This window comes from Trachemys scripta, chromosome 6, assembly GCF_013100865.1.
Source record: "Trachemys scripta elegans isolate TJP31775 chromosome 6, CAS_Tse_1.0, whole genome shotgun sequence".
NCBI classification, from domain to species: domain Eukaryota; kingdom Metazoa; phylum Chordata; order Testudines; family Emydidae; genus Trachemys; species Trachemys scripta.
The window spans coordinates 18,885,870-18,899,967 of NC_048303.1; the positions used below are offsets into that span (position 1 = coordinate 18,885,870).

At 41.2% G+C, this 14,098-nt stretch overlaps 1 protein-coding gene across 11 annotated transcripts in view; it reads left to right on the forward strand.

The window, feature by feature from the left end:
* NEDD4L (NEDD4 like E3 ubiquitin protein ligase) overlaps positions 1 to 14,098 on the forward strand; it is a 337,595-nt gene that overhangs the window by 266,816 nt on the left and 56,681 nt on the right. For 6 of the 11 annotated variants that reach the window (XM_034774262.1, XM_034774264.1, XM_034774266.1 and 3 more), the window contains 4 exons: positions 3,573 to 3,705; positions 3,975 to 4,151; positions 9,091 to 9,165; positions 11,628 to 11,687. In XM_034774262.1, the coding sequence (XP_034630153.1) occupies positions 3,573 to 3,705; positions 3,975 to 4,151; positions 9,091 to 9,165; positions 11,628 to 11,687 (445 nt within the window). The remainder of the gene's footprint in view (positions 1 to 3,572; positions 3,706 to 3,974; positions 4,152 to 9,090; positions 9,166 to 11,627; positions 11,688 to 14,098) is intronic. The other 5 variants (XM_034774265.1, XM_034774259.1, XM_034774261.1 and 2 more) reach the window with 3 other exon arrangements.

The window sequence follows — 14,098 nt, forward strand, 5'->3', positions numbered from 1 at the left end:
CTAGTGGCTCATGTGATTGCTAGTAGGCTGTGTATCATCTCACTCACAGGTCAGTGTTCCAAATATAGCCTACTCAGGTAATGAGGAAATGTAGTGATGAATGTTCTAGGGTCTGGATTTGTGGTGTGTGGCCCATGAATCACTTGTGCCCCTTGAGGCTGTAAATTGTAGCTGTTGAAAGTGATGGTTATGAAGAAACTTCTTTTCTTAACACAATCGCCTTGGAAGGCTACAGTTTCAAGCCTCAGGTCATAAGTGCAACTCGCCATTACTCTAGGGTTACCATTCGTCCGGATTTACCCGGACATGTCCTCCTTTTTGTGCTAAAAATAGCGTCCGGGGGGAATTTGTAAATCACTCAAAATGTCCAGGATTTCCCCCCCCCCCCCCCCGGCAGAGCAGAGCGAGCGGCTGGGAGGGCTGCAGGAAAGTCACGGGCTGGACTCCGGAGCAGCTGTAGAGGAGCTCCTCCTCCCCCCCTCCCTCCCTCCCTGCATTCTGAGCAGGCAGCTCCTCCTCCCCTCCAGCCCCGCGCCCCGCTCCGGCAGCACTGTGCAGGGCCAGGGACTGGGTTGTGTGTTGCGCTGGGGAGCGCAGCCACGTGTCCGGCTCGCACAAAGCCCAACACCATGTTCTGAGCAGCAGGGTAAGGGGGCCGGGGGCAGGAGAAGGGGCAGGGAGGTTCTGGAGGGGACAGTCAAGAAACGGGGGGGGGAGGTCGGGAGTTCGGGGGGGGCTTTTGGAGGGGAGTGGAGAAAGTTTTGGGCAGTCAGGGTACAGGTAGGGGGTAGGGTCCTGGGGGGCAGTTGGGGAGGGTCTTAGGAGGGGGCAGTTAGGGGACAAGGAACAGGGAGTCTTAGGTAGGGGGTGGGGTTCTGGAGGGCAGTTAGGAGCAGGGGTCCCAGGAGGGGGCAGTCAGGGGACAAGGAGCGGGGGGTGGGGGATTGGGAGTTCTGGGGGGGAGCTGTCAGGGGGCAGGAGTGGGGAGAGGGATCGGAGCAGTCAGGGGACAGGGAGCAGAGGGGTTTAGATGGGTTGGGAGTTCTGGGGGGGGGAGGCTGTCAGGGGGTGGGGAGTGGTTGGATGGGGCGTGGGAGTCCCAGGGGTCTGTCTGGGGGTGGGGGTGTGGATAAGGGTTGGGGCAGTCAGGGGACAAGAGGCAGGGAGGCTTAGATAGGGGGTGGAGTCCTGGGGGGCAGTTAGGGGCAGAGGTCCCAGGAGGGGGCAGTCAGGGGACAAGGAACGGGGGGAGGGTTGGGGGTTCTGGGGGGGCGGGAAGTGGGAGGGGCAGGGGCGGGGCTAGGGCGGGGCTCCTCCCGTCCTCTTTTTTGCTTGCTGAAATATGGTAACCCTACATTATTCCCAACATGCTCCATGCATCAGGCCTGAAGGGGAGAGAGGTGTAGGAACTGGCTGTTGTGAGCCTGTGCCTGCTTGGGGATCCCCAAAAGGGGAATTATAGGTGGCTTTCACTCCCATCCACTTGCATTTCTCGTTGGTGATTCCCCAGGAGGGAATCTCTAGCAGGCACAGAGCCAAAATATGTTTCCTTTGTCCCCCTCTCCACAGTCCCTGGTGCAGGGAGCATGTTGGGGGTGGGGAGAAATTGCTGGAGCACAATGTGATTAAATTACTTAATTTTTACTTTGTGCAAAGGGGGCACAGCAAAGCAGGAAATCTACCCCAAAGTATTGATTGTGGCTCCTTGAACTTCCTGAAATAACACATTCAGTCCTTTATCTATGTGAAATGAGTTGGTGGTCTGAGGCCAGTTCTTTCTGAAGAGGCTTCCATCTCACAAAATCTCTCAATAACAACTACCATCCTTTGTTGGCAGCCTCATCAGAGAGAACCAGGATTGACTTAAGCACAGAGATGGAAGTAGCATCTTAGCTCTTGTGATGGTTCCTCCTAGCTCAGGAAATGATGTGCAGTGGTGGGGAACCTATTGCAGTTAATGGGACAGGCAGAGCTAAAGGCCCATTCCCTCAACCAGTGGGGCAGAACCATTGAATCCAGGCCACAAAAGAATTCTTGGAGCTACAAATGAAAAAAACAGGAATGGGAGTGAGGTCCAAAGTTAAAAATGAAGGAACCAGAAGGGGATGCTGAGCAGAGAACCCCAGGCAGCACCTCTGATCCTCTAAGGAGTCAGTGTTCACCACCCAGGGAATTCTTCCCAGAGACATGACCAGACAAGGGACTGGAAATAGGTCCTGCAGTTGCAGAGCACACCAGAAGGTTTTATGACTTTGTGGGGCCACCAATGGGGTGTCCCTGAATGAGGAAGTGTGGGGGAAAGTGCATCCAGAACCACTATAAGAGGTTCTGGAGGACCCAGAAGAGGGGCTGCAGCCTGGCATGTAGATGTGCAGCAGGGTCTCCCTTTTGTTGCAAAAAGAACAGGTGTCAGGATTCTCTGAACTGTACTAGATGCACACTCATGGCTCCATAGAGGAGCTGCCTGCTAATATTCCCAGCAGGCCATGGAACCAGAGTGGAGTTCAGACTAGCCCACAGTAAGTGGTAGCAGGTCCCACCACTTCGTGTTGGGGCAGGACACAAAGGCAAGGAAGTGAATGTTTTTGGCACACAGTTCGGAGACGGATTGGATAGATGGCATTGAGCTTGCTCAAGTTGTATGCTGGGGATGCCTGGGGCAGCGGGTGATGAAAAACTCCAGAAGGCCAGGAGTGAGGGGTGAGCAGGGAACACTGACCTGCAGGACTCGCTTGTTATAAGCCACAGAAGTGGGTGGTCAAGGCTGCCATTGTCTCCTGCAGCACCTGATGGGTGATATGCAGGGTGAGTAGCCCCATGTGCTAGCCGAGCGCCACAGGGTCCACCCAGTCCCTCCAATCATAGTCCAGAAGGACTCCAATTCTGGTGGCCCTATAGATCTGGTTGCTGAAACCAGCTTCCAGGTTTGGGGAGGTCGTGGTATTGGAGCCCTGAGAGGTGGTGGAGAAAGGTGTGCACTAGCATGTTCTATACCAGACTACCTGCACCATAAAAGAATCTCTGCAGGGCTGAAGGCGGATGGCATGTACCTGTCCACCCCTCCAGGAGGAGGCTCAGGACACCTGCAGGGAGCCAGTACAGTGCCAGCCAGAAGAACTCTAGGATTGTCTTTTGGAGGCTGGCCAGAGTTCCTAGGGGGTGGGTGCTTGGTGTTGAACTGGTGCCAGAGCATGGGCAGGACTAGTTGGTTGATCACGAGCACCCACAATGGTTGGGTAGTGTATGGAAGTGTGAGCTGCTCTACCGGTTTTATATATAAAGGATCTCAGTATCAAATGTTGTCAGAATAGCTGCAACGAGTACTAAAATCTGTTGTTCTCTTTTTTAATTTAAACAGAAGTTTTGTGATTGACTTCAGGTTTTATTTGCTTTGGACTATGGGTTGATCTGTTTGAATATATTTTGACAGAGTTATGATATAAGAATTAATCTTATTGTGCCTTTTTAATTACTTGTAGATGGACAAAACATCTTGAATTACAATGTGTTAATTTAGGATTAATAGTTTTGCTGTTCTCCCCTCTATCCTTGCTCGTTTCCACAATGTCCAGTGACGTTGCATCTGATTCTGACAACAACATCAGACAGATAAACCAAGAGGCAGCCCATAGACGGTTTCGTTCTCGGAGACACATTAGTGAGGATTTGGAGCCTGAGCCTTCGGAGAGTGGAGATGCATCTGAAGTACGTACTGGTCTTGAAATCATTTCCTCAGCAATAAGAAACTATTATATGGTGTTACAAGAGTCCCTATAACTAAGTTAAATTCCTCCAAACAGATTCCTTTTAATTGTAAGTTAGTTAGTACAGCAATGTTTTCACACAATTTTTGAGGTAGCTGCCTGAGCCAAATTCTGGTGATAATTAGGTGGAATGAAAGTGAATGAGGTGCTTTTTCCAAAGCTGGGCAAATTCACGTGTCTAACTTGCCATAATCTTTTTCCTTTTGTCAGCCCTGGGAAACCATTTCAGAGGAAGCGAGTCTAAGTGGAGATTCCTTAAGCCTGTCACTGCCACCACCCCCGGCTTCTCCAGTCTCTCGGACCAGTCCTCAGGAGCTGTCTGATGAATTGAACAGAAGACTTCAGGTCACTCCTGATTCCAATGGGGAACAATTTGGTTCTTTGATTGTAAGCAGTGCGCTCACCATATATATTACAGAACTAACCTTGGTTACTTTAAGTCTGATATGGTCTGAATCATCCAGCTGTGTAGGTAGTAGTTGGAAGGTATTCTGAATCAAGCATTATTTTACACTTGAGGCTGGGATTCTCGTTTTAATAACCTCAATCTTGTCCCATAATTTGATATTTGAGGCTGAACAAGAGCAAGAATTATTATTAAATATGCATGTATCTTCTAAACAGTTGTAGACAGTGGATAAAATCCTGTTTCCACTGAAGTGAATGGAAGTTTTGCCATTGACGTCATTGGAGCCAGAATTTTATCTAGTGTCTTTAAAAACAAATCTGGCTTATAGTATGGTTTTTTTTTTAAATATCACCTTTTGATTATTAAAACAGAATATTTTAAAATCCTATTTACTTTTTACTGTTCGCTTTTTGCAGTTCAGTTAGAAATAGACTTGTCAGTTTTGATGTCTGGTTGTCAAGTATTGGCAAAATATTGCAACGTTGAGATGAATTGCACATCACTGTGGAATGTTTATTTGGATGTCAGTGTGTGGTGGTTTTGTGTGGGTGTGTGTATTAGAATTTTAAAAACAAATGTGGAAACACATCTCTTGATCTTCGGTTTTAGCAGATGCAAAATTTCAACTGAAAGTGTCCCTTTGAATTTGATTGTACAGCTTGATATGGTCAGAATGTCACCATTCAACATAGTACTAAAAATAACAAACAATACTAATGTTACTTAAACAGACTTACCAAGTTTCACTCATATGAAGGAAAGCTTCATCTATTTTGGTTAAATTTTAAGTAATTTTTTATTAAAATATTACACTTATTATGGATTTTGTAATTTGTTTCACTGAATTTTTTTTTTTAAATCCTACTAGTGGAAATTATCTTAGCTTTAGAGCACTGTTATAGTAATGGTCATCTTACAAATAAAAGATATTGCTTCAGTGTATGTTTGTAATATATTTTAAAACAAGTGCTATTCTCTTAAATTGGAACTTGGAAAAGACCTCACAATTTGAACTGGATCAAATATTAAAAGGCTTAAATAAGATATAATTGGAGCTGTTTAGTTGTGGTAAAATATGAAATTTCAGGGTTTTGTAAGATTTGTATATGTTCGCCCTCCTTAGTAAGATGAAAAGTTATAATTTGTATTTGTAGTATCTTATAATCAAGGCAAATTGATGATCATGATCATATCATGGCGGACGAGTAATATAATTGCAAGTGTGGGAATGTTTCTTGTCTCTCTGATAAAATAAACAATGGTAAATATTGAATCGAACATAGGAAACTGAATATATTGTCGTCTCCTAGGACATCTTATTGTCATTCAGGAGATAAGAAACCTAAATTGAGATACGTTTTGATTAAGTGTTACTTTACAAAATTAAGTAGATGTAAATTCTACTCAGAGTCCATTTGAATAGATGTCTTATGATGATTTGAATGTCAGCTGCGGGCTAGTTTAGCAGACTCTGTAACCCCAATCCTGCAGTCAGAACCACATGGTAGGGCCTGGTACCTTTGTGGATACCCACTGATTTCATTGGGACTCCATGCTGGGGACAGGAGACTAGCCACATGGAACCAATAGCTTTGACTGAAAAAATTGTCTAAATTAAGGTACATCAATAATACACTCTGTGTGGAACAAGAATTATGTGGCAGCAAAATGAGATTTTCTTTTTTAAAAACTGATTTTCACTTTGTGTGTACTCTTAATTCAAACTTGTTAGATCAAAAATTGTATCTTTTGGGGAAAGACTGGAGGTTCTGAGATGCACCTTATTAACTTACTTTATGTTGTTATTTATTTGTATTCCCATAGCACCTGGGAGTGTCAGTCTGAATCATTCTTTAAACAGGCCAGATAGTTTGTATAGCTGTAGTTCAGTTATTCCATTATTCATATATTGTTTGCCAGTTGTCCTCTGCATAAAATGTCTGAGATATGAATTGTGCAAATAAACAGTCTAAAAATACCCAAGATCTATTTCTATGCATGGAACCTGCAATCTCATTCAGACGATATTGAAAAGCAATGCAATAAGGTATCCAGAAAGCAGCTGACACACAAACAGTGTTTGTCAGCTAAATTAATAGGCTTCTTATTTGCACTAATTCAGTTAAGGGGGAGCATTGCTGATGCTAGAAAGAGAGAATAGGGTTCCAAGTAAGAGGTTGTTTTGAAGCTGATTGATTTTCTTTCCATCTTATGGAATTCTCATGAGTAATAGAAAAATCATTGACACTAGGCCTAATGCCTTGAATCTAAAGTCCAGATGCTAGTGTGTGACGCTAGTATGCTATATGGGGATATTATAAAGTGAATGTGTTTTTTAACAGGGAGGCAGTTTTATCCTAAGAACCTACCTTGTTAGCAGGTGTTGAGCCTGCCAGGTGTTGCTGAGCCCTGGTTCGTTGTTGCAGGTGAACCTTTAACCCTACTCTAGGTATAAGGGAGATTGGAGTGGCTGTCTGAACAGAGAGAGGGGATCTGGGAAGAACAGCCTTTGAGAAGGAACCCTAGTTGCTGCCAAATCTGAGAAGGCTTAGGGCCGTAATTTGTGTTTCATTTTGAGTCAGTTTGTTTATAAAGCCAATTTCCATGGAAGTAGCCTGTGTTTTGAAGTAGAAAGGGAAAGCCACCTGTTCAGGCTTACGTGTCAGTGTAAAAAGTTGACTGGGACCAGCATTAGTATTTTTAAAGATCAAGCAGGGTGATTCTTTGGGGGTCATCAATAAACTAGTCCCTTCCCCCCTCACAATAGCTCTAAAATGAGACCCATTTTAAATAAAAAGGGGATGGGAATGTGCAACCTTTGGACCCTCACTCTCACTGCTGCACTGTAGCCTAAATACTTGCGTTGAGGTCCATGCATGCAAAGGGTAATTCTCTAAGTGTCTAGAACTGTTAGATCTCCATATGGTGCAGTTTTTTGTAATCCTGACCTATGTCACGTGACTGGAGCCAGGAAATACAATTCAGTCATTTACTAGTATTACTTTGTGTCACACTTAGTGTTGACAATTCTCGCAGTTATATCATGATAATCCATCTGACTCTCAGTCTAGTAAACTCAGATTTTTATCTTCAAAAAATATAGGTAAGAGACAGACAGAGATTTCCCCCAGCATAAGAGCTGGGCATGCTACGTATTGCATTCTTGAGGCTTCCTTTCATTTGTGGTTCAGAAATCCTGTGGGGGGAGGACTTCTAAGATCACAGATGCTCTTACCCTTTGACCATGTGGTGGTGATCTTGGTCTTCAGTGAGTTCAGACTCTGTTCCCCGTCAGTCTTTTACCCACTATGATAATGCCATGTGCTGCTAGGCTGTTTCTTTGATAGGGAATACACATGTCTTAATAAAGGAACCAATTCTTTAAGGCAGGAAGAAGCTTGCACTGCCATGCAAAGCTCAAGTGGTAGGTACCTGTCTGCAGATAAGAGTGTCTCTGTTTCCACCAAATCCAGTAGCAGCTGATAAAAAACATAGGAAAACCTGATTTTTAAAAAAGAGGGAGAGCAGCACACACAGATAACCAGAGCACATGCTTAATAGTTATTAAATGTCTCTTTATTATACCACCTGTAATGTTTATTATGACTACCGATACTGTTGTGATGGATACAATATAAATACCTATACAGAATGACAGAAGGCTAAGAGTAATATCTATTCTAATCCTCCTAATGAATTGGTCAACTTCTGTGTTAAATTTCTGAGTTGATATCAATTACGTATTACTATTAACTGCACTTTCATCATGGACTAGTGTCTGCACAGCAGTGGAAGATGTGACTTGCAGCCCGGGTAGACATGCCTACGTTTGCTTTTATCTAGCTACTATGCTAAAAATAGCAGTAAAAAGGCATTGGCACAGGCTTCAATATAGGCTGAACAAGCTCACCCAGGACCCAGTACATACTCTGCTATTTCTAGCATGCTAGCTGGATTAAAGCTAGCCCAGGTATGTCTATTCAGGTGGCAAATGATCACTTCCATTGCAGTGTGGACACAGTCGCAGTCGGTATACAATGAATTCACATTTTACACCTGCAGTTGTTCTTACTATTTTAAGGTAGGAATTGATTCTTGGGAGTATGTTTGATAATGCATTCATCCTACCAATCCATGACCAGGGCATTGGGTTCCAGCAAAGACCCACCATAGCCGCTATTCCAGCATATGTTCTGGAATAGAGCTTTCCGCCCTCAATGCACAGGGTAATGGGGGCATTGGATCCACTTACACACTCCTGTGTGGGAGCAGCACCCTTCCCTGCCCTTATGTGGGTGACAAACGCAGCGTTTATTTGGCGCAGGGAATCTTGTGTAGACAATTCACGTGGAGTGAATTCCATCCTATAGGTTAGTGAGGGGCTGCATTGGAGCCCCAGAGAGTCAAGCAAAGGTTTGTATTTTTCTTTGTACTGCCCAGTTCCATCCTATATTCCCTGAGGTCTCTCCTCTGAAGCTGCATAGAAACAGACTGTCAGAAGCACCATGGGACTTTCACTCAGCATTTCATTTGGGGTCAGCCTTCCCAACTTGCTGCCGGTTACAGGACTGTTTAATCTGCTGTGTATTTTCCCGGAGAAGTTGCCAGCTAGCCAGCCCTCCTCCCTTGAAGTCTGTCCGTAAGACACCCATGTCTTGATTGTTAAATAACAGGATGAGATGTGTGGCCCACTTCTTCCTGTTCCCGGTTAGTCCAAAACAAGCCAATGGTGAAATGCTGAGAATTTAAGAGAATGGTTTTTGATTGTGACACAAGATTATGTAGAAATATAAAGGAGATGGAGATTGCAGGGCAAGCCTGGTTTATTTTGAACTCTGAGAGCAATATTGAAAAATAGAAATGAATTTCCACATGTGTTTAATGCATTACAATTTAGAAGTTTCTCCTTTCTTTCAGCAGAGAGATCCTTCTTCAAGATTGAGATCTTGCAGTGTAACAGATGCAGTTGCTGAACAGTCTCACTTATCACTGGTAAACCAAAGCTCATTTTTATTTCTTCTGTGCTTTGTTTTAAATATTCTTTGGTTCTGAGTGGAACCTTTTCCTGTTGCAATGGCTTCAGAATATTTATACATAGGTGGTAGGAATATGACTGTACCAATCGGTAACTGATTCCAAATTAAGATCATGTTGCATAGGTCAACAAAGTAATACGGTTATACTTGTTTTACAAAAGATTAACTCAAGATGGTTGAAGACAGTGGACGAAATCATGGCCTCACTGAAGTCGATCAAAGTTTTACCATTGACTTTATTGGGGCCAGGATTTGAGCCCATGCATCTAGTTCTGTCCTCGTTTATGTCTCTGAAATCTGGAGTTGCGTGTCGCAGAGGGAATTTGGCCCAGTGCTATTTTTTTTGAAAAACAAATGCACACATTTTGAAATAGACTTATGCCTGGGCTTACAGGTAGCTATATCATTAGAACTGGGCAAAATTGGTGACATTTTTTATTAAATTTGAGAGGTGGGCGGAGGGTTGCTTTTTTGTTTTTTGTTTTTTTTGGAGGGGGAGAATAGCGGTTGTTATACTTGAAAATTCATGGACTGTTTTGTGCATGGGTTTTTGTTTTTGTGTGTCAGTATTATTTAAAGCCATTCAAAATTTGCACAGAAGTGTTACCATAACCTTTTCTGGCCTGTGAAGAAACGTAACACAAAAAAGAAATAGGCGCACACCCATAGAGGTGGTGGGAGCGTGAGGAAATCAACACTTTTTGCAAATACGAAAAAATTTGCAGCATGTTGCAAGTCAGTTGCCAATTTAAATAAAAAGAAATTGACTAGTATTTCACCCAGCTTTAACAATCCCCTTTATGAAGGGCCATGTAAAACCAAAATCTAACAGTCACAATAATTTTCTGGCCAATATGATATAAGTTAACAAGTCAGGTTTTCCTAATATAGTAGCTAAGAAATTAACTGAATCCCTTTAAACAGGAAAAGGATCCACATCCCAAGATGGTTCTTAAACAGGAAAGGTAGCTTTGGGTTCTCTTTTACTCTATATTTATGTAGCACTTTACTGCGGATGTCCTCCAAGCTCTACATTTTTTTCCATAGAATTGGGCAAAGTGGTGGTGACACGGATAAAATGACCTATAATAAAATTGAAGTAGATCAGCATTTGACTATGGCTGGCCAGAATATTTCATAACGGATGACATTGCAACGAAAAAATAACAATATTTCCTGTAGAACTTTCTGCAGAAATCTTTTCCCCATTTTTTTTAACCGGAACTGTAAATATGGACATACGAATGAAATGGATCATTAGAACTTGCTTCTTCAGTAAATAACAAAATATGAATAATTGAAGGCTTACGTTGTCATTTTTTTATTGTTAAATTGGTGTGATTCTGCCATTTTAAATTTTAAATTGGCTAATTTTTATATCAATTTGTAGTTAAACAGTTGACATTTTTTTCCTATTTTTATTAATTCACCAGAAAGCTGGAGAGTATCTAATGATTCTATATATGTCATGATGAAATGGTGGCTTTGCAGTAATAGATGTTTCTGTGAGTGTTCAATGGAAATGTATGTAAAGTACTACCCAGCTACTTACTTTCCCTCCTGCATTAAAAATATTATGGCTCTCAGCAAAAGCATACTTAAACTGTCTCTTCTCTCTACTATAAGTGATTGGCTTGTGCTGGAATCTGTACCCGCGAGCGTCTACTTTTTCAATATTTTTGATTCACTCCTGTCGTTTGTGGTTTGTGGGTTGTTTTAACTGGTGTATAAGGTTAGGCTCTGTTATGACTCTTCCTTCAGTTTATTGTTTTAAAATGTTTACTAAATGAAATTAGGTGCTCAAAACAGCAGTATAAAAAGCATTCCTTTAAAACTGGGACATACTTGATCTAACCAATCATCAATCTCTACTGAACTAACAGTCATTTTTCTTCTAGCAACTAAACCCTTACTTTATTTCTAATTAAGCTGTCTGTCCCGGAACATATTGCTCCTTACAGAAAACTTGGAACACCAATTTCTTTTATTATTATTATGATTCTGACTTTTCACAGGGCTGTGCACTCACTGCTGGCCAGAAAATTGCCTCTTCATTTCTAAATGTCTGCGCTTTATGCTTGTAGAGCTGAAGATGTAAAATTGTTTTTGTTTGGAAAAAGTAATTATTTAAACACCTTACATTATAGCACTAGTGTATATAGAGAGCCCTGCACCACAGCTATTAGGCTAGTGCCTCAGTCTTTGAATTTATAAGTGATATGTTCATCTGGGTTATCAATGATTGATGGCTTCATTTTCCTTGCTGCTGTCTTTTATTTAACGTAACTTCGGTCTAATTGCTTTCCATTACAAAGTGTGAGAGAATGGCTATGATTCCTTATTCCTGAAGATGTGAGCATAATCTATTACCTTCATCACTAAACATACTTATCTGTAACATTAATTATCATTTAACAGCAGAGTGGTCCATCTAGGAGAGCTCGTTCTTCAACTGTCACAGGTGGTGAAGAACCAACGGTAATAATACTCTTTATCAAACACTTTCTGTAAATTAAATATGGGTTGGGTTTAGCATCTTTTATGACACTGGACATTTTTTCACACAGCAGCAGTGTATTGGTCCAAACTTTTCAGAAACCATAGCTAAATTTTAACATTTGTTTTTCACCTTTTACACTTGAAAAAATTATTTCAAGTATACGATAATATCACAGTAATATTAGCATACAGTAAAGATATGGTTATAATGCAATTGATTTTTAAACAGAATGACACTCAGTAAATATCATTGACTAGTGCTCAAAAATTGAAAGATGTAGCACTTCATTTTTAAATGCAATACTAATTGCAATGTAGATTATACAAACAGACCCTTTAAATATGGCACTTACCATTTGCACTGACTTAACACTAGACTAATTCAGTTTTATTCATAGGCCTGGATCCTGCTTTGAGAACTATGCAGGCAGAGGGGTTTACCCATGTAATTCTCAATGTAGTTAGTATATGGTCTTTGTTTACTACCAAGTTTTACTTTCCTGTTGTCATTAACTAGCCCAGTGCTGGATATTTGACTCTGAATGGTTCAAGAAAATATTTTACAATGTTTAAATTGGAAGTTTTATATCCTGAAACCATTTTTCATAATACATTGTCGTTTGTGAAGCTATCCCATACACTTACAATCTGATTAAATGTGAATCTAAAGCAAGTGGATTGTCCAATAATAAATATATTCAGCTTTTATAAATATATATGTGCACCAATGAAAACCATTTTATTTTATTTTATTTTTTGTTGTTGTGGAAGTAGCATGAGGCCCTAATTCAGGGATCAAGGCACCATTGTGTTAGGCACTGTATAGGTTCTTTATTGAACTTTAAGGAAATGTACCTTGAATTAAGTGTCAATACCTTTCATAAACATGGAAATGCCTTTGATATCTGTGGAAAAACTGATTAATAGCTACATGAAGCAGGCAAAATGTTCTGTATTGATTTCTAATGTAATGTTGGCAGATAGTTCCATTAATTACACATACGTTTTGTACAATTTTATATTCCTCTAATAAAAACTGAATTCAGATTAGAGCTACTCTATGCATGCCTGGTCAGTAACGCCACTGTATTCCAAAATAGGCATACGGTGTTGCTGTGATAGCTAAATATATTGGTGCATAGTACAAGGAAATTCTTGTTGAATTTTTACATTCATATTGATTTGGCATTTACCATACCAATGTAGACCTTCAGTGTTTAGATAGCATGTAGAAATTAATGCACAAAATATTAATGTACAGTGTAATGATACAAGATCTGTCTATTGTATTGCAGGGGGCCTTCTTTTTCACTTAAGTCAATTACAGAAGATGAGCAAAATTTGATACATGATTATGTAAAGTGGGTGCTTCTTTGAATGTGTGTTGATGTATATTTGTGTGTGTGTAAATACATAATGTTTTTTAATTGGATTGCTTTTAAGAGCTTTATTGAAAGCTTCAGAGGAAACTGAATACTTTCCCTTGAAATGTTTTACTGTAAAACTAGACTGGACAAAGCACTAGTTATCACAAATGGCAGGAGGATAATCAAGATAGCTTGAATAAGTGTTTCCCATCTCTGATTTATCTTATGAAAGGAAACCAGTAAAGAAAATTCAGTTTACCGCTGAGAATGCATGAAGTACTGGTAAAGAGAACTGAAAGTTCTAATTTAATGTGTTTTAAATGAATTGCCTCTGAGTCTCTATTTTGGTTTGCAAAGCTCAGTTCATATTACAAAGGAATGGTGCCAGTAACTGGATTCAGTTTATAAGGAGTGAGGAGACAATAAAAAGGAAAAGACATGTTGCCATGTGAACTTTAATGGTTCCACCTCTAGTGACTCTTTCCTTTGTGACTCTGTCCTCATAGCTCCCTGTAAATCAAACCTGCTGTTGGCAATATTCACTAACGGACTTAAAACAACATTTTTCAGCTCAACCACATGAAGCATGTGCCCTTAAATGAGAGGTTTCAGAGTAGCAGCCGTGTTAGTCTGTATCCGCAAAAAGAACAGGAGTACTAAGGTGCCACAAGTACTCCTGTTCCATAGATTCATAGATTCATAGATTATAGGACTGGAAGGGACCTCGAGAGGTCATCGAGTCCAGTCCCCTGCCCGCATGGCAGGACCAAATACTGCCTAGACCATCCCTGATAGACATTTATCTAACCTACTCTTAAATATCTCCAGAGACGGAGATTCCGCAACCTCCCTAGGCAATTTGTTCCAGTGTTTAACCACCCTGACAGTTAGGAACTTTTTCCTAATGTCCAACCTAGACCTCCCTTGCTGCAGTTTAAACCCATTGTTTCTGGTTCTATCCTTAGAGGCTAAGGTGAACAAGTTCTCTCCCTCCTCCTTATGACACCCTTTTAAATACCTGAA